The following is a 20,412-nucleotide window of genomic DNA, read 5'->3' on the forward strand; positions in this document are numbered from 1 at the left end:
GGCTAGGTAACATCATCAGTGGCGACCTCCAAGTGAAGCAAAGCGGTTGTCTCCTGCTTTCTATTTTTATCTTTCTCCTGGATGGGGTTCCTGGGGTTTGTGGTGATGTCATTTCCTGGTTGTTTTCTGAGGGGTTGATAGATGGTATCTAGATCTGTGTGTTTGTTTATGGCATTGTGGTTGGAGTGCCAGGCCTCTAGGAATTCTCTGGCATGTCTTTGCTTAGCCTGTCCCAGGATAGATGTGTTGTCCCAGTCGAAATAGTGGTTTTCTTCTTCCGGTGTGTAAGGCTACGAGGGAGAGAGGGTCGTGTCTTTTTGTGGCTAGCTGGTGTTAGTGTATCCTGGTGGCTAACTTTCTTCCTGTTTGTCCTATGTAGTGTTTCTGGCAGTCCTTGCATGGAATTTTGTAGACGACGTTGGTTTTGTCCATGGGTTGTACTGGGTCTTTTAAGTTTGTTAGTTTTTGTTTGAGAGTGTTGCTGGGTTTGTGTGCTACTAGGATTCCGAGGGGCCTTAGTAGTCTGGCTGTCATTTCTGAAACTTCTTTGATGTATGGTAAGGTGGTTAGGGTTTCTGGCTGTGTTTGGTCTGCTTGTCGTGGTTTGTTCTTGAGGAACCTGCGGACTGTTTTTTTTTTGAGTATCGGTTCGTCTTGAATACGTTGGAGAGGTGGTTCTCCTCTATTTTCCGACGTTCGTCTATGCTGCAGTGTGATGTGGCTCATCAACAACACCCTCACAGGTATAAAGTTCACCAAGGAGGAAGAAACCGACAACAAACTTGCATTCCTGGACGTCACAGTCGAAAGAAAGGACAATGGAGAACTACAAACCTGCGTATACAGAAAACCGACAAACACTGACCAAATACTTAACTACACCAGCAACCATCCCAACACACACAAACAAAGCTGTATCAGAACACTATTCCAAGGAGCCACATCACACTGCAGCACAGACGAACTTCGGAAAACAGAGGAGAATCACCTATACAACGTATTCAAGAAGAACGGATACTCAAAAAAAAACAGTCCGCAGATTCCTCAAGAACAAACCACGACAAGCAGACCAAACACAGCCACAATTCCTAGAGGCCTGGCACTCCAACCACAACACTATAAACAAACACAGATCTAGATACCATCTATCAACCCCTCAGAAAACAAACAGGAAATGACATCACCACAAACCCCAGGAACCCCATCCAGGCCAAACATATAAATAGAAAGCTGGAGACAACAGCTTCGCTTCACTTGGAGGTCACCACTGATGATGTTACCTAGCCAGGTAATGAAACGTCTGGATATCAAACCTACAGCTCAGTGAGCAAACCTACACCCTAAACCTATGTTTTTATGAAACAGTAATTTCTCTGGAATAGTCAGCAGTCTGAATTAATCTGTACAAAAGAACTTCATTTAATTTCTGGAGATTAAACACATTTAACAAAGCACAGCTTTGTCACCATTCACTGAGCATGGCTGACAAACAAAAACTCATGAAATTCTGGTCATGTAGAATGCCTTGCATTAACATGGGCAAATGAACCCAAACATGTTTCTTTTTAAAAAGTACCCAAGAGTATTGCATCAAGTATAATTAAACCTTATGCTGAGGTGAGTCAGAAAATAGAAACATGTCACTATTGCAACAAGGGTGCATAAGAACATCACATAAAAAATACTGCCTAGCATTTATCATACCCAATAAGCTCCCAAAAATATGGTGAAATGGTAGAATTGGACGTTCAAATGAACAGACTATTTATGAGCATGTGCAATCCCAATAATTGAAAGTGTGACCTCCATAATGAACAGAACCCCAAAACGAAATGTTAATTTCCTGCTAATACCTCAAAGAACTACCTCAGTATTGCATGTTTTAAAGTGCTTATTGCAACAAATGATTAAAAGCATGTTTTACAAAACTTTCAAAGCAGGTAGAAGTTATATGAAGTGATCCTCGTGTATCAATGATGACACTATGGAATTACAGCCCTGGTTGCAAACAATGCTGGCAGCTTTCAATAACTTCCCAAAGATGCTTCACCAAGTAGTAACTTTGACTGCCTACAAGCATTTTCCTGTATTTTTGAAAAGTTCCTTAAATCCACCACAAAGTAAATCTGACTCCCCAGATAATTCTCTCTGCTCATGCCAGAACACCGCCTAGAATCCATAAAAGACTGCAAGTTGTACCTCTGAAAATAAAGACCTCCTTCCTCTCAGTCGGCTGTGATAACTGGCAAAGTCAAGCAGCCTTTTCTCTCTCCTGTCCACACAAAAAAAACCTAAAATAGATCTCAGCCAAGTTACAAATCAGGAACGAAGACGCTGATGTTTTTCTTGACAGAAGCTTTATTCTATTGCATGGTGTTCTCAGTGCTCCAGTTATCCTTTTCTTATACTCTTGAAAAAGAGCAAAATCAGGTCTTAGTGCTCAAAACTAATTAAACTACCTAACTGACAAGACATTAACTTATTTCAGATATCCAGATTTGTAGGAATCTCTTAAAAAGATCCCTCTTCAGCCTGGCAACGTGAAATATTCGGAGAAAGTGAGGACTGCAGATGCTGAAGATCAGAGTCAAACAGTGTGGCGCTGGAAAAGCACAACAGGTCAGATAACAGCCGATGAGCAGGAGAATCGATGTTTCAGACATAAGCCCTTCAGCAGCCCTGATGAAGGGCTTATGTCCACAATGTCAATTTTCCTGCTCCTTTGATGCTGCCTGACCAACTGTGCTTTTCCAGCACCACACTTTTCAACAGTGAAATATTAACCTTGCCTCCTGGTAGAAATACTAACTAGTTATGATTAAATTAGATTCCCTACAGTATGGAAACAGGCCCTTCATCCAAGTCCACACTGACCCTATGACGAGTAACCAACAAGACCCATTTCCTACCCTATATTTTACCCCTGAATAAAGCACCTAACACGATAGGCAACTTAGCATGGCCAATTCACCTGGCATGCACATCTTTGGATTGTGAGAGGAAACTCATACCGACACAGGGAGAACGTGCAAACTCCACATAGACAGCTGCCTGAGGTGCGAATCAAACCCTGGTCCCAGGCACTGTGAGGCAGCAGTGCAAGCCACTGAGCCACCTTAACCTCAACTCCCTTTCATCCTACAGAAGGGAATGGATGGCATATAGTACAATTATTTAGAAGTCAACTAAAAACACACAAACACCATCTATGGGAACTCTAGAGACTCACTAAATCCAGTTGTTGCCATAGTCTCCTCACAAAATATCTTGTACATTCTTCAGTAAATCAAAGCATTTCGTCAAGGAATCAAACACACGCAGAATATCAGACAGATTTTATAGTGGGTCACATCACATTGACCCTCATGGGGAGGCGATGGCCTTGTGCTATTATCACTAGATTATTAATTCAGAAACACAACTGACGGTGTGGGAACTTGAGCTTGAATCCTACCATGGCAGATGGCAGAATTTGAGTTGAATAAATGTCTGCAATTAAGAATCTAATGACCATGAAAACATTGCCAAGGGACAGACAAATTCACTTTTTCTACTAATTTCCTTCAGGGAAGGAAATCTGCCACCTCGCTTGGTGTGGCTGACATATGACCCCAAACTCTCAGCAATGTGGTCAACACAACTACACCCAAATGCCCTAAGGCCACTAAGTTGTATCAATCACTACGAAGTATCCAAGAAATGAAACCAGACAGACCACCTGGCATTAACCTACAAAACAGCAAAGACAGTTCTATCAACTCTCCTTATGAAGATTTTGAGGCTCGTGCCAATATTGGGAGACCTGTCTCACAGACCAGTCAAGCGACAGCCTGATATTATACTCTCAGAATTACACCTTATAATGTCCCAAATAACATCACTGTGTCCTGTCCCACTGGCACAGACACAATGGATGTGGCGTACAGAAGAAGGGAGTTGTCTTGGGAGCCCTTAACAGACTCTAGACCTCATGATGACTCATGGCATCTGGTTAAACATGGGTAAGGAAATTTCCTACTGATTACCATATACAATCTATCTTCGGCTGGTGAATCAGCTCCAAATTGAACACTTGGAGGAAGCACTAACGGTTGCAAGGGTGCATATTAGACTCTGGGTGGGTAGGGTAGGGATTTCAACATCCAGATTGGCTCAGCAGCAGCTGGTCAGGTCCTAACACATATAGCTGCTCGACTTCCTGCAACAGGTGACGAGGGAAATGAGAAAAACATATTTGACCTCATCCCCACCAGCCTGTTGCAGAAGCAGTCATCTGTGGTTATCAGTAACACACTGACCACTGCACACAGTCTTCACGGAGATGAATTCCCACTTTGGTATTCAGAATTACCCATGATATCATATGACAAGGGCAGTATATACATGAGAACACCACCACCTGCAAGCTCCCCTCCAAGCCACTCACCATCCTGACTTGGAAATATATTGCCATTCCTTTCACCGTCACTGATTAAAATTTCTGGAATTCTCTCCCTCATGACATTGTATTCTACGTGCAGGACATGGACTAGAGTGATTTAAGAAGTCAGCTCAAAAGGCAATAAATGCTGGCCAGCCAGCAATGCCATGTCCCACAAGTAAATAAAAGTTAAATCGCCTGCCATAAAATTATTTTACAAATCTCATTTCTACCAAAGGCTCAACTTTTGATTTACTTCTTCAGCTTTATTCAAGATCCTTTCATGCAAAATTCTCAGGTCAAAGGCTTAAGTTTTTGATCAACAATTGCAGTTTTTTTCTTGCAGTTTCCAAGGCTCTTGTAGGAATAAAAAGGTTCTGGTCCGCACTGCGCAGCACCATAAAAGTCATTATTTTGTAACTGTAAAACTAACTCTCATCATACCTCATTTGAGTGTAAGGCGGCCAACTTATTGCAGAGGAGAGATTCAAATCAGAAACCTTTACAGTATAGTTCAGCTGCTCATTCATTTAATCGGAACAGCCATTAGGAAGTATTCACGGATCATACGTAAACCCTATTTTTGGTTTCTTCCTTTTCTACCATTTTAATTTGCCCCTAACTCAATTGAAGCTGTAAAACCCGAGATCCAAAGAAACAAGGCAGCCCCCAGTACCTTATTCACTTTTTTAATATGCACAAGGAACTCTGGCAGGTAAGTTGCACATGTCAAGCACCAGAATCAAGTTCAATTATATCCATAGGTTAACCTACTCTTGAAAAGCAGGAATCCAAAGGCAATTTTACTTGGCCAAGGAATGCACTTGCAGCTTTCCTACCCAACTTAGTTCAGAAACAAATTCAACCTAGGATCACAAAACTGGCATATGCTTAACCCATATGAAATAACGGATCAATGAATAACATCCTAAAGAAAGCAGCTTTTTCATATTTTCACTTTTTCCACAATTAAGATGGTCTCTCAAGACTATTATAAGCCATGTACAATCCCACTGGGGTGTTTAAGTCTTTGCATATAAATTTCATTTAAGCACTGTTTGAAGGAGTGAGTAAACAATGCTGTGCTGATAGTCAAAATTTGCATATGACACTACAATAGACAAGGTGGTAAGCTGCAATGAACAAATAAACTTACAAATCGAAATGTATAGGTTCAATGAATGGGTCAACATATGGCAGAAGTTGTTTAACACAAATAAGTGAGAGATTATTCATTTTGATCAAAGGAACAGAAAGACAACGTATCTAAAATGAGGAGAAACTTCAGTGCATATCAATCTGGATGCCGTGGTGCACGAATCACAAAACTAGCACGCAGAGGCAGATGGAAATAAAGAAACGTAAATGGAATTTATTGTTAAAGAAATAGTGTATAAAAGTAGTGAAGTGATGCTGCAACCATATACGGCATTACTGAGACTAGATCTGAGCTACTGCATACAACTTTGGTTCCAGTACCGGGGGAAAGATGTAATTGTATTGGACACGGTTCAGAGGCAGCTCACTAGATTGATTCCAGAGATGAGAGGCATTTGTCTTAAGAGAATTGAGCAACTCAGGTCAAACTTCCTCTACTAAACAGAATATTAATTGAGATATATAAAACACAAAGGAATTGACAAAGTAAATGCAGAAAGGATGTGTCTTCATGTGGGACAGGCTGGAACAAGAGGTCATAGTTTTGGAATAAAAAGCTAGCAGATTTAAAATGGAGAGGAGGTGAAATTACTACTCAAAGGGTCGTGAATATACGTAATTCACTACCCCAGAATGTGATGCACGTTGGGACATTTGAGGACAGAAGCAGAGATGACATCATCCAGAATCATATCAAAAAGCGGAGCAGGCTCGATGGGCTGAATTGCTTACATCTGCTCCTAGTCCTTAGGTTCATAAGAACTGTACTCTTCTTGAAGGACACACACAGTTAATGCCAATGAACACACAAGCTCTGAGAATTTCAAAATGTTAAAGTCATAAACAGGTAAGGAAAAAAGTACATGATTCCTTCTTCCTATCCCCACTTTTCAAAGTAACAGATCAATACAAACCCTGACTCAAACCTGAATGCACAGCCATGATGTAATGATTTGCACAGAACCATATTCACACAATTCTTCACAGTATAACAATAATGTGGAGAAAATCAGACCTCATTCACACAAATTGCAATATTAAACTGGTGCTTCTGGTTTTCCATTGAACTGGTGTTTCCTCTCGTTAACAGCACAGAAAATCCATACCACGCACACATGAAAATATTTGCTGGAAAAATTAGAAAGATTTAACAATACCAGAAAATAACTCTCCTAGTAAATGGGACATGTTTTTAAAATCAAATGGACAGTTCAAGACACCCATATATCAAATTTCACCAAGTGACCTGCAAATATAGTAAATTCATCATTAAGTCTTTTATTTTCAGGCTACATTAACTTGAAGACCATTCACTCCAATTTTCTAGCCTCGAGATTTGATTTTTTTTTTATGTCCATTTGTGTCCAGTGGATTGACAAGTTTCCATTTACTATTTGCTCATCTGCTCGACAGGATAGAACGTACTCGGGCAAGATGTTTCAGCTCAGAGAGACCACAACCTGAACGCACAGCCTAAGAGTGAAGTGACAACCTTTTAGAACAGAGATGAGGAAGAATTTCTTCAGCCAGAGTGTGGTAACACCTTGGAACTTATGGCAATGAGTGTATAGAGGACAGGGATAGACAGGTTCTTGACTAATAAGGGAATTAAGTGTTACAGGGAAACTTTTTTGAAGAGGTGACAAAGATAATTGTTGGGAGAGGGGCTGTGAATGTAATTTATATGGACATTAGTAAGGCATTTATTGAAGTCCCAAATGGCAACTTGGTACAAAAACTAAAATCCCACGGGGTTCGGGATAGACTGGCTAGATGAATACAAAACTAGCTTGATCATAGAAGACAGTAATGGTGGAACAGTCTTGTTTCAGACCAGAGACTGGCAACTAGTGGTGCTCCACAGGGATCAGTCTTAGATCCTCTGTGGTTTGTAGCATATATAAAAGTGATCTGGAGGAAAATGAGGGTGGTCCGATTAGTGAGTTTGCAGATGACACAAAATTTGGAGGAATTACCGACAATGCCAACGATTGTGAAAAGTGACAAGAGGATATACAGATCACCAGCTTGGTCACAGAAATGGCAGCTGGAGTTTAATCCAGACATATGTATGGTGATGCATTTTGGAGGATCACATTTAGGTTGAATTATACTGCAAATGACAGAACCCTTAGGAACATTAACATACACACAGATCTAGGTGTGCAGGTCCACAAATTCTTAAAAGTGGCAACAAAGTGGGCCAAGGAGATTGTGGCGGCATTCAAGGCAAGCATGCCGTTCGGCCAGGACGTGGAGTACAAGAGTTGACAAGCCATGTTGAGTTGTACAAACCCCTTGTTCAGCTGCATTTGGAATACGGTGTACAGTTTTGGTCATCACAATACCAGAAGGATACAGAAACTTTGGAGAGTGTACAGAAAATGTTCACTGGGATGGTGTCTGGTCTCCAGGGCATTGACTAAGAGGAAAGGTTAAAAAGCTAGGATAGTTTTCATTGGTAAGATTGTGGCTGAGGGGGAGACCTGATAGATGTCTATAAAATTGAGAGGCATAGATAGGGTGGATAGTCAGAGACTTTTTGCCAGGGTTGAAGTTTCAATTACAAGGGGGCACAGGTTCAAGGTGAGGGGGGCAAGTTTAAGGGAGATCTGAGAGGGATGTTTTTTTAGGAGCCTGGAAGGAACTGCTAGAAATGGGGGTGGAGGAAGCAGGTACACTGGTGACATTTAAGAGGCATCTGAATGGTTACGTGAACCAGAGGGAATAGAGGGACACGGATTGAATAAGGGCAGGTTTGCTTTTCAGTTTAGTTAGGGCATGATGATTGGTACAGGCTCAGAGGGCTGAAGGGCCTGTTGCTGTGCTGTATTTCTCTTTTGATTTTTGTTCTTCAAGCAAAAGTGACATTTGGATCTCACAGACCCCAAGACAATTTTTAAAATCCCCATAAACTTGGGCTCCAAATCTGCAGCATCTCCATCCCAACCTTCAGTTCCCAAACCACCATCACCCTTGCTCTCAAAATATTTCAGATTTAAAACTTGAAGATTCCATGATGATTCCACCCTAACTCCCCACCCTTCCTCCAAACCACAGCCATAAACCATCCAGGAGGTCTTCTAAATTTGGTCTTTTGTATATTAAGCAATCATGTTGAGCATCTTTTATTTCGCAGTCATCATATTCAACAGGGGAAGGTGGACACCAAGGTTATACCTATTAAACAAAATAATAGAACATGACAGAACATTTTACCTACACTTACTTGGCCATATCTATATAACTCATCTTTCCCCATCAAATAGTTACCCAAATTTCCTTTGGAGGTTATTGCCAAACATGTTTCCACCACTTTTTCAGGCACTGCATTCCACATTACAAGTCACCATTTATAATAGTTCTTTTTCATGGTGGGTAAGCTCTTTGAGGGGATTCTGACAGATAGGATCTGCATGCACATAGAAAGGTAAGGACTGATCAAGGATAGTCAGCATGGTGTTATGCACAGGAGGTCATGTCTCAATGTGATTGAGTTTTTTTTTAAGATGACCAAGACGACAGATGAAGGCAGAGCAAATAGAGATTGTCTACATGAACTTTAGCAATGCCTTCGACAAGGCTCCACGTGACAGACTGATTAGTAAGGTTAAATCACATAGAATCTGGGGAAAGCTAGCCACTTGGAGGATGGAGCTAGAGAGTGTTACTGTTCAGTCTGACGGTCTGTGACCAGTGTAGCTCAAGGCTTGGTTATAAGTCCATTGTTTATCTAAATGACAAAAAGCAAATTGGATGAGAACACAGGAGACATGGTTGGTAAGTTTGTGAATGGCACCAAAGGTGGGGACATAGTGGACAGGGAACTAAGTTGATCTCATGATCAACTGGGCCAGTGAGCCGAGGAATGCCAGATGGAGCTCAAGTTAGACAAATGCGAGGTGTTGCATTTTGTTAAGACAAACCTGGGCAGTACTTAAACAGTTAATGGTAGAGTCAAGATTAATCAGCCCTCCTTTCCTCATGAAGGACTCCTGCCCGAACCGCTGATTTTCCTGCTCCTCGGATGCTGTGGCTCTAATCTTGGCTGATCTCCAGCATCTGCAGTCCTTACTTTCGCCTAGTTAATGGTAGAGACATGGGGAATGTGGACAAACAGAAAAACCTAGGAGGTTCAGGTACATCGTTCGTTCAAAGTGGCACCACAGATAGGGTGGCAAAAGCAACATTCAGCACACTTGCATTCATGGGTCAAAGCACGAGGTACAGGAGTTTGAACAACATGTTACAACTGCACAAGAGATTAATGAGGCCACATTTGGAGTAGTGTGTACAATTCTAGTCACCTTGCTAGAGGATGGGTGTTATTAAATTGGAATAGGTACAGAAAAGATTTACAAACATGTCACAAAGACTAGAAGATTTGAGTTTAAGGAGAGGCTGAATAGGCTGAGGCTTTTTTTTCCCCCTTTAGTCGTGTAGAAGGCTGAGGGGTGATCTTATGAAGGTTTAAATGGTCATGAGGGGCAGAGATAAAGGTGAATAGCTATGGTCTTTTTTCCCAGGTTATGGGAGTTTAAAACTAGAGGGCACAGGTTTAAGCAAGAGGGGAAAGATTTAAAAGGGACCTGAGGGGCAAATTTTTCAGAGGGTGGCATCAATATGGAACAAGTTGCTGGAGACAGTAGTAGAGGCAGATACAATTAGAACATTTAAAAAGAAAGATTTAGAGGGATAGAGGCCAAAGGCAGGCAAATGGGACTATTTCAATTTAGGAAACCTGGTTGGGCTGAAGATACTGTTTCTGTGACCTCCAGTTCTTTTGCAAATTATCTTAAAATTGTGCTCTCAGGTGACTGTGTACTCTGCCACTGAAAGTAGTCATTCGATATTATTCTCTGAACACCTCTATCAAATCACTTAACCTCATTCTAAATAAAACATACCCCTGCTCTCCCCATAACAAAAGTCTCTCATTCCTTATATCATTTTAGTCAATCTCTTCTACATCTTCTTCAAGGCTTTGGCATTCTTCCTAAAGTGTAGTGTTTAAAGTTAAGCAATTCTGCAGTGAGGCTAAAACACTTTGTTGCTTTGCAGTCTGTGACTTTTCAGACTGGAGGTCTGAGGCCAGTGGTGCGCCACAAGGATCAGTGCTGCGTCCACTGCTTTTTGTAATTTATGTAAATGATTTGGATATATAGGAAGGTATAGTTAGTAAGCGTGCAGATGACACCAAAATTGGAGGTGTTAGTGGATAATGAAGGTTACCTCAGAGTACAACGGGATCTTGACCAGATGAGCCAATGGGCTGAGGAGTGGCAGATGGAGTTTAATTCAGATAAATGCGAGGTGCTGCATTTTGGAAAGGCAAATCTTAGCAGGACTTATACACTTAATGGTAAGGTCCTAGGGAGTGTTGCTGAACAAAGAGACCTTGGAATGCAGGTTCATAGCTCCTTGAAAGTGGAGTCGTAGGTAGATAGGATAGTGAAGGCTGTGTTTGGTATGCTTTCCTTTGTTGGTCAGAGTATTGAGTATAGGGGTTGAGAGGCCATGTTGCAGCTGTTCAGGACATTGGTTAGGCCACTTTTGGAATACTGTATACAATTCTGGTCTCCTTCCTATTGGAAGGATGTTATGAAACTTGAAAGGGTTCAGAAAAGATTTACAAGGATGTTGCCAGGGTTGGAGAATCTGAGCTACAGGGAGAGTCTAAATAGGCTGAGGCTGTTTTCCCTGGAGCGGAGGCTGAGGGATGACCTTATAGAGGTTTATAAGGTCACAAGGAGCATGGATAGGATAAATAGACAAGGTCTTTTCCCTGGGGTGGGGAGTCCAAGACTAAAGGGCATAGGTTTAGGGTGGGAGGGGAAAGATATAAAAAGGGACCTAAGGGGCAACTTTTTCACACAGAGGGTGGTATGTGTATGGAATCAGAGGAAGTGGTGGAGGCTGGTACAACTGCAGCATTTAAAAGACATCTGGATGGGTATATGAATACGAAGGTTTTAGAGGGATATGGGCCAAGTGCTGGAAATGGGACTAGATTAGATTAGGATACCTAGTCAGCATGGATGAGTTCAACCAAAAGGAATGATTCCATGCTGTACATCTCTATGACTCAAGGTTTTCAAATACTAGTTTCACAATCTTTTATGCCCACCTGGTTCAGTTCAGTTGACTGGACAGCTGATTTGTGATGCAATCTGACGCCAATAGCAAGAGTTCAAGTCCTGCACTAACTGACTATGAGGAAGTCTCCTTTTCAATCTCTCCCCTCACCTGTGGTGGTGACCCTCAGATTAAACCAGACCTGACGTCTCTATCAGAATATACACCTATGGGCTGGTAAGACTAAGGACTCTTCACTTTTATTGCTTCAAAACCGACTAATACTGGAAAATTAGTTATTTTCAGAATAAAAATAGCTACATGGATTAAAAGGGAGACAAATGTTCTCCTGCTGCATGTCAAATTTCCTTCAAGGCAGCATGCCCACTTATACAGTTTTTGCAGCAAGAGCAGAGCGGCGCACATCACTGCCCGTTCTACTGGTTTCAATTAAGATTGCTTCCAAAGGTCATCATTTTAAACTTGCCAGGACGTGGACATACCCTTTTGATTATATTATCAATTATACGAAGGGTGTGTGTTTTAGAACAAAGAATGTGTGTCTGGGAAGGAAACAGCGTTTCAACAAGCAGAATTTTGGCAATTCGGTGTTTTAAAATAACCAACGCGGTGATTTAAAACGGGTTCACTCCGAATAGAAATCGTGGCCGACAAGATTGTAAATCCGAACCAGTCACAGAAAATGCCGTCTATTACCGAGGGATAAAGGAAACGTAAAGAGACTGAAAACTGTGCCGATAGAGAAATAAAACCACATCACCCCCTCTCCCCAACAACACACACGAGCGAATAAAACATCCAGTTAGTTAGTGACAGATAAGCATTCTGCTCGTTAAACAACGGCAAATTAAAATCGAAGACCAAGTATCCGGCGTTGCGGCGGGTGAAAGGCCTGATCGCGGGGGCGGGGGGTGGTGAGGGCGAAAGGCCTGAACTCCGGTGGGTTTTAAAAGGCCTGGACGCGGGGGCGGCCTACCGGCTCCTGGGGGCGGGTGAATGACTGCAGTCGCCTCCAGCAGCGGGCCCTCTCTCTCCCCGATCCCTGGCTCACCATCACGGTACTCACTATGGCATGGCTCGGCCCGGCTCCGTTCCACTTCCACTATCCCTAACGGTCGCCGAGGTTCACTTTCATCCTTGCGCCCCCGAGATTGATTCTTTTCTTTCCTTTTCCTGAGCGGGAAAATAAAATCGCTCCTTCGGATGTCGAAGGAATTTCTGCCCCCCCACCCCAACTACCGTTATGTCTTTGATTTTAAACTCGCCCCGCCTTTTGTTGTGTCCCCAACGCCGACGGCACCCTCTTCTCCCTCCCTTGCTCCTCCTTTACAACAAAGCAGCCGGTCCCAACATGGCGACAGACAGACAAAAACAACAAACCCGCCGCAGCCAGCACCAGCCGGCTCGGCGACCTCGGCGCCGCCTTCCCCCTTCCGTCAGCGCGCGCACGACGCCATGCGCGCCGCGTCCGTACGTCGCTGGACGCCCCCAGCACGCATGCGCACTTACACGTAAGGCTGTCGGGAAATTCTGTACATCGCCAACACCGAGGAGCTTGCGCATTTACAGCCCTTTTGCGCAAGCTCCTTAGTGCTTTTCAGCTGCACAATCTCGTTGATAGTGCGCATGCTCCCTGGTGTCTGAACGAACAGCCTCTTTGATAGTGAGCATGCTCCCTATTGTCCGTCAGCGCAGCCTCGTTGTTAGTGCGCATGCCCGTGTATCTGGAAGCACAACCTCATAGCTAAAATATTGTTAAGCGTTGATTTTGCTTTTTCTCCATCGATATCGTTAGATCTGCTGAGTTTCTTCAGCAATTTCTATTTTTGTTCCAGCCTTGTTCATAATGCACATGCTCTTTGGTGTCAGCAAGAGAGCTGCGAATGCTGGAAATCTGAAACAAAAGTCTTTTCCCTGGGGTCGGGGGTCCAGAACTAGAGGGCATAGGTTTAGGGTTAGAGGGGAAACATATAAAAGAGACCTAAGGGGCAACCTTTTCATGCAGAGGGTGGTACGTGTATGGAATGAGCTGCCAGAGGGTGTGGTGGAGGCTGATACAATTACAACATTTAAAAGGCATTTGGATGGGTACATGAATAGGAAGGGTTTGGAGGGATATGAGCTGGATGCTGGCAGGTGGGACTAGATTGGGTTGGGATATCTGGTCAGCATGGACGGATAGGACTGAAGGGTCTGTTTCCATGCTGTATGACTCTAAAAATAGGAATTGCTGGAGAAACTCGGCAGGTCTAGCAGCATCTGTGGAGAGAAAACAGAGCTAAGGTTTTGAGTTCAGTGACCCTGATTCAGAACTCTTTACTGACTGAAAATTAACTTTGCTTTCTTTCCAGAGATGTTGCCAGACCTGCTGAGTTTCACCAGCAATTTTTGCTTTAGTTTCATTCTTTTTTCCTATTATTTCAATAATAATTTGAAACTTACTCTTTGACCCTTAGAGTTGAAGAATAGTTTAAGGCTTAAACCTGAAATCGGTTCAACAAGCGCTCTCTCCGAGTTCATTATCCTCTCTTGAACTAACCTCTAAGTAAATGTCCCACTTTCAGGACCTTTGACATTGCCAGCTAATCAGAAACAAAAACAAATAACTGGAAATGCTCAGCAGCATCTGTGAGGACAAATCAGAGTTAACATTTGAGTACGGTGACCCTTCCTCAGACTTGATGATAGCTAGGAAAACGCCAATATTTATGCAAAACACATATCGTGAGGGGTGGGGGTAAGAAGTAAATGATAGGTGCGGATTGAGCCCAAAAAGAGAGAGAACAGTTGGACAGACACAAGAGTGGATAACGATCTGGCTAGGACGGTGAATAGCTGTTAATGGACACTGTTACTGGCTTACAATGGGTAATAATCTTCGAGGAGAAAGTGAGGACTGCAGATGCTGGAGATCAGAGCTGAAAATGTGTTGCTGGAAAAGCACAGCGGGTCAAGCAGCATCCAAGGAACAGGAGAATCGACGTTTCGGGCATAAGCCCTTCTTCAGGAATGAGGAAAGTGTGTCCAGCAGGCTAAGATAAAACGTAGGGAGGAGGGACTTGGGGGAGGGGCGTTGGAAATGCCATCGGTGGAAGGAGGTCAAGGTGAGGGTGATAGGCCAGAATGGGGGTGGGGGCGGAGAGGTCAGGAAGAAGATTGCAGGTTACGAAGGCGGTGCTGAGTTCGTGGGATTTGACTGAGACAAGGTGGGGGGAAGGGAAATGAGGAAACTGGAGAAATCTGAGTCATCCCTTGTGGTTGGAGGATTCCTAGGCGGAAGATGAAGCGCTCTTCCTCCAACCGTCGTGTTGCTATGGTCTGGCGATGGAGGAGTCCAAGGACCTGCATGTCCTTGGTGGAGTGGGAGGGGGAGTTGAAGTGTCGAGCCACGGGGTGGTTGGGTTGGTTGGTCCGGGTGTCCCAGAGGTGTTCTCTGAAACGTTCCGCAAGTAGGCGGCCTGTCTCCCCAATAAAGAGGCGGGTGCAGCGGAGGTTGGGTTGGTGGGGGGTGTGGACCTGACGAGGGAGTCACGGAGGGAGTGGTCTTTTCGGAACGCTGATAGGGGAGGGGAGGGAAATATATCCCTGGTGGTAGGGTCCGTTTGGAGGTGGCGGATGATAGGCTGTACATGGAGGTTGGTGGGGTGGTAGGTGAGGACCAGTGGGAGGATTGGATCTACTCCAACCTCTCACCCTTGGAACGTGCAGCCCTCCACTCCTTCCATTCCAACCCCAACCTCACTAGCAAATCAGCAGACAAGGGAGGCGCGGTAGTAATTTGGCGCACCGACCTTTACACCGCTGAGGCTAAATGCCAGCTCGCGGACACTTCTTCCTACTGCCCCCTTGACCATGACCCCACCTCCCACCACCAAACCATCATCTCCAGACCATCCATAACCTCATCACCTTAGGGGATCTCCCATCCACCGCCTCCAACCTCAGTCCCATAATCCCACACCGCCCGTTTCTACCTCCTGCCCAAAATCCACAAACCTGACTGCCCCGGCCGACCCATTGTCTCAGCCTGCTCCTGCCCCACCGAACTCATCTCTGCATACCTCGACACGGTCCTGTCCCCCTTAGTCCAAGAACTCCCCACCTACGTTCGGGACACCATCCACGCCCTCCACAGCCTCCATGATTTTCGCTTCCCCGGTCCCCAACGCCTTATCTTCACCATGGACATCCAGTCCCTGTACACCTCCATTCCCCATCACGAAGGACTCAAAGCCCTCCGCTTCTTCCTTTCCCGCCGTACCAACCAGGACCCTTCCACTGACACCCTCCTTCGACTGACTGAACTGGTCCTCACCCTGAACAACTTCTCTTTCCAATCCTCCCACTTCCCCCAAACCAAAGGAGTAGCCATGGGCACCGCATGGGCCCCAGCTATGCCTGCCTCTTCGTAGGATATGTGGAACAGTCCATCTTCCGCAGCTACACTGGCACCACACCCCACCTTTTACTCCGCTACATCGATAACTGTATCGGCGCTGCCTCGTGCTCCCACGAGGAGGTTGAACAGTTCATCCACTTTACCAACACCTTCCACCCCGACCTCAAATTCATCTGGACCGTCTCAGACTCCTCCCTCCCCTTCCTAGACCTTTCCATTTCTATCTCAGGCGACCGAATCAACACGGACATTTACTATAAACCGACCGACTCCCAGAGCTACCTAGACTACACCTCCTCCCGCCCTGCACCCTGTAAAAACGCCATCCCATATTCCCAATTCCTTCGTCTCCGCCGCATCTGCTCCCAGGAGGACCAGTTCCAAAACCATACAACCCAGATGGCCTCCTTCTTCAAGGACCGCAATTTCCCCCCAGACGTGGTCGACGATGCCCACCACCGCATCTCTTCCACTTCTCACTCCTCCGCCCTTGAGCCCCGCCCCTCCAAACGCCACCAGGACAGAACCCCACTGGTCCTCACCTACCACCCCACCAACCTCCATGTACAGCGTATCATCCGCCGTCATTTCCGCCACCTCCAAGCGGACCCCACCACCAGGGATATATTTCCCTCCCCTCCCTTATCAGCGTTCCGAAAAGACCACTCCCTCCGTGACTCCCTCGTCAGGTCCACACCCCCCACCAACCCAACCTCCACTCCCGGGACCTTCCCCTGCAACCGCAAGAAATGCAAAACTTGCGCCCACACCTCCCCCCTTACCTCCCTCTAAGGCACCAAGGGATATTACCATATCCACCACAAATTCACCTGCACCTCCACATACATCATCTATTGCATCCGCTGCACCCAATGTGGCCTCCTCTTTATTGGGGAGACAGGCCGCCTACTTGCGGAACGTTTCAGAGAATACCTCTGGGACACCCGGACCAACCAACCCAACCACCCCGTGGCTCCCCCTCCCACTTCAACTCCCCCTCCCACTCCACCAAGGACATGCAGGTCCTTGGACTCCTCCATCGCCAGACCATAGCAACACGACGGTTGGAGGAAGAGCGCTTCATCTTCTGCCTAGGAACCCTCCAACCACAAGGGATGAACTCAGATTTCTCCAGTTTCCTCATTTCCCCTCCCCCCACCTTGTCTCAGTCAAATCCCTCGAACTCAGCACCACCTTCCTAACCTGCAATCTTCTACCTGACCTCTCCGCCCCCACCCCACTCTGGCCTATCACCCTCAACTTGACCTCCTTCCACCGATGGCATTTCCAACGCCCCTCCCCCAAGTCCCTCCTCCCTACCTTTTATCTTAGCCTGCTGGACACACTTTCCTCATTCTTGAAGAAGGGCTTATGCCCAAAACGTCGATTCTCCTGTTCCTTGGATGCTGCCTGACCGGCTGCGCTTTTCCAGCAACACATTTTCAGCTACAATGGGTAATAGCAGACTATATGATAACAAGAAGAAAGTGAGCTTTGCAGATGCTGGAGACAAAACATATGGTGTTGGAAAAGCACAGCCGGTCAGGCAGCATCTGAGGAACAGGAACGCTCGAAATGTTGACTCTCCTGCTCCTAGGATGCTGCTTGACCGGCTGTGGTGTTCCAGCACCACACTTTTTGACTCTTTATGTGATAACAAGGCATGATGTGTGGTGTCTAGGACATAGAAGAGTTCAAGCTCTAAAGTTAATGAAGTCGATATTGAGTCCAGAAGGCTGCAGGCCTCCCAAGTGGAAAATGGTGTTGTTCTTTCAGAATATGTTGAGCTTCACTGGAGCACTGCAGCAAGCCTGAGGCAGAGATATTGGGCGTGGAACAGGCTGAAGTGTTGAAGTGGCAGGCAACTGGAAGTGCAGAGTCATTTTTGCAGGCAGAACGTGAAGTGGTCACTCAGTCTGTGCTTCATTTCCCCAATGTAGAGAAGATCACATTGTGAGCACCAAATGCAGTACACTAGATTGTGTGAAGTGCAGGTTCGTGGGCGGGACGGTGGCACAGTGGTTAGCACTGCTGCCTCACAGCGCCTGAGACCCGGGTTCAATTCCCGCCTCAGGCGACTGACTGTGTGGAGTTTGCATGTTCTCTCCGTGTCTGTGTGGGTTTCCTCCGGGTGCTCCGGTTTCCTCCCACAGTACAAAGATGTGCAGGTCAGGTGAATTGGCCATGCTAAATTGCCCGTAGTGTTAGGTAAGGGGTAAATGTAGGGGCATGGGTGGGTTGCGCTTCGGCGGGTCAGTGTGGACTTGTTGGGCCAAAGGGCCTGTTTCCACGTTGTAATGTAATCTAAAATCTAATCTAATCTAAAGCGCTGATTCACCATGAAAGGTATCTTTGGGCCCTTGGATACTGAGGACAGAGGAGGTAAATGGGCTCAGGTTTGTTGTAGTGGTCCAATGAAGCTCAGCCTAAACTGGAAGAACAACATCTCATTCTCCACTTGGGGAGCCTGCAACCTTCTAGACTCAATATTGAGTTCAATATCTTTAAGGTTTTAAAACTCCTATGTCCTAGACTTCACCCCACACATCATGCCTTGTTATCACATTGTCTGCTATTACACACAAGCCATTGTTAGCCAGTAACAGTCTCCATTAATAACTATTCACCCTCCGAGCCAGACCATTATCCACTCCCTCTTTGGGCTCTATCTCCACCTATCATTTACTCCTTACCTCTTTCCCCCACCCCATGTCCTGCATAAAAATTGACATTTTGCTTACTATAATCAGTTCTGGGGAGGGTCATCAGTTTCTGATTTCTCTTCACAGGGGCTGCCAGACCTGCTGAGCATTTCCAGCAATTTCTCTTTCTAATTTTGTTCCTGATTTACAGCATCTGCAATTCTTTTGGTTTTAATGACCTCAAAATCCTTGTCATGTCAATCACAAATAAGGTACTCTGATCACTTATTGTCACTTTTTGCACCTCCTTTGGTACCTACCCTTGAAAAAAAAATTCCCCCATTTCAATTAGAACTACCACACATGAAGCCACTATTTGAGAGGAGTGGGAAGGACAAGCCAGGGAACTATAGGCCAGTGAGCCTGATGTCGGTGGTGGGTATGTTGTTGGAGAGAATCCTTAGGGACTGGATGTACATGTATTTGGAAAGGCAAGGACTGATTAGGGATAGATTAGAGGAGTGCCGGAAAAGCACAGCAAGTCAGGCAGCATCCAAGGAGCAGGAAAAGGGACGTTTCGGGCAAAAGGCCTTCATCAGGAATGTAGGGTAGTCAACATGGATTTGTGCATACCTGACAAACTTGACAGCATTTTTTGAAGAAGTAACAAAGAGGATTGATGAGGGCAGAGCTGTGGATGTGATCTATATGGACTTCAGTAAGACATTTGACAAGGTTCCCCATGGGAGACTGGTTAGCAAGGTTAGATCTCATGGAATACAGGAAGAACTCGCCATTTGGATACGGAAATGGCTCAAAGGTGTAAGACAGAGGGTCGGGGTGGAGGGTTGTTTTTCAGACTGGAGGCTTGTGACCAGTGAAATGCCACAAGGATCGGTGCTGGGTCCACTACTTTTCATCATTTATATAAATGATTTGGATGTAAGCATAAGAAATATAGTTAGTAAGTTTGCAGATGACACCAAAATTGAAGTGTAGTGGACAGCGAAGAAGGTTACCTCAGATTACAACGGGATCTCGATCAGATGAGCAAGTGGGCTGAGAAGTGGCAGATGGAGTTTAATTTAGATAAATGAGAGGTGCTGCATTTTGGAAAAGCAAATCTTAACAGGACTTTTACACTTAATGGTAAGATCCGAGGAGAGGATAGAGACCTTGGAGTGCAGGTTCATAGCTCCTTGAAAGTGGAGTTGCAGGTTTATAGGGTGGTGAAGAAGGCGTTTGGTATGCTTTTCTTTATTGGTCAGAGTACTGAGTACAGGAGTTGGGAAGTCATGTTGTGGCTGTGCAGGGCATTGGTTAGGCCAATTTTGGAATATTGCATGCAATTCTGGTCTCCTTCCTATTGGAAGGATGTTATGAAACATGAAAGGGTTCAGAAAATGTTTACAAGGATGTTGACAGGGTTGGACAATTTGAGCTATAGAGAGAGGTTGAATAGGTGAGGACTGTTTCCCCTGGAGCATCACAGGTTGAGGGGTGACTTTATAGAGGTTTATAAAATCATGAGGGGCATGGATAGGATAAATAGACAAAGTCTCTTCCCTGGGGTGAAGGAGTCCAGAACTAGAGAGCATAGGTTTAGGGTGGGAGGGGAAAGATACGAGAAAGATCAAAGGCGCAACCTTTTCTCGCAGAGGGTGGTACATGTACAGAATGAGCTGCCAGAGGAAGTG

General features: G+C 45.1%; 1 protein-coding gene across 4 annotated transcripts in view; it reads right to left on the reverse strand.

The window, feature by feature from the left end:
- The window catches only part of LOC122553376 (poly(A) polymerase alpha), a 101,846-nt gene extending 88,839 nt beyond the window's left edge, over positions 1-13,007 (reverse strand). For 2 of the 4 annotated variants that reach the window (XM_087989630.1, XM_043697050.2), the window contains exon 1: positions 12,741-12,909. Coding sequence is in view for 2 of the 4 variants with exons in the window: in XM_043697046.2 (XP_043552981.1) it covers positions 12,741-12,748 (8 nt within the window). In the remaining 2 variants the exon portion in view is untranslated. Of the gene's footprint in view, positions 1-12,740 lie in introns of all 4 variants that reach the window. The other 2 variants (XM_043697046.2, XM_087989629.1) reach the window with 2 other exon arrangements.
- Positions 13,008-20,412: the final 7,405 nt, after the last annotated feature.

Source organism: Chiloscyllium plagiosum, unplaced genomic scaffold (genome assembly GCF_037043375.1).
Source record: "Chiloscyllium plagiosum isolate Xiang-an unplaced genomic scaffold, Cpla_swu_hap1 HiC_scaffold_8, whole genome shotgun sequence".
In the NCBI taxonomy this organism is placed as follows: Eukaryota; Metazoa; Chordata; class Chondrichthyes; order Orectolobiformes; family Hemiscylliidae; genus Chiloscyllium; species Chiloscyllium plagiosum.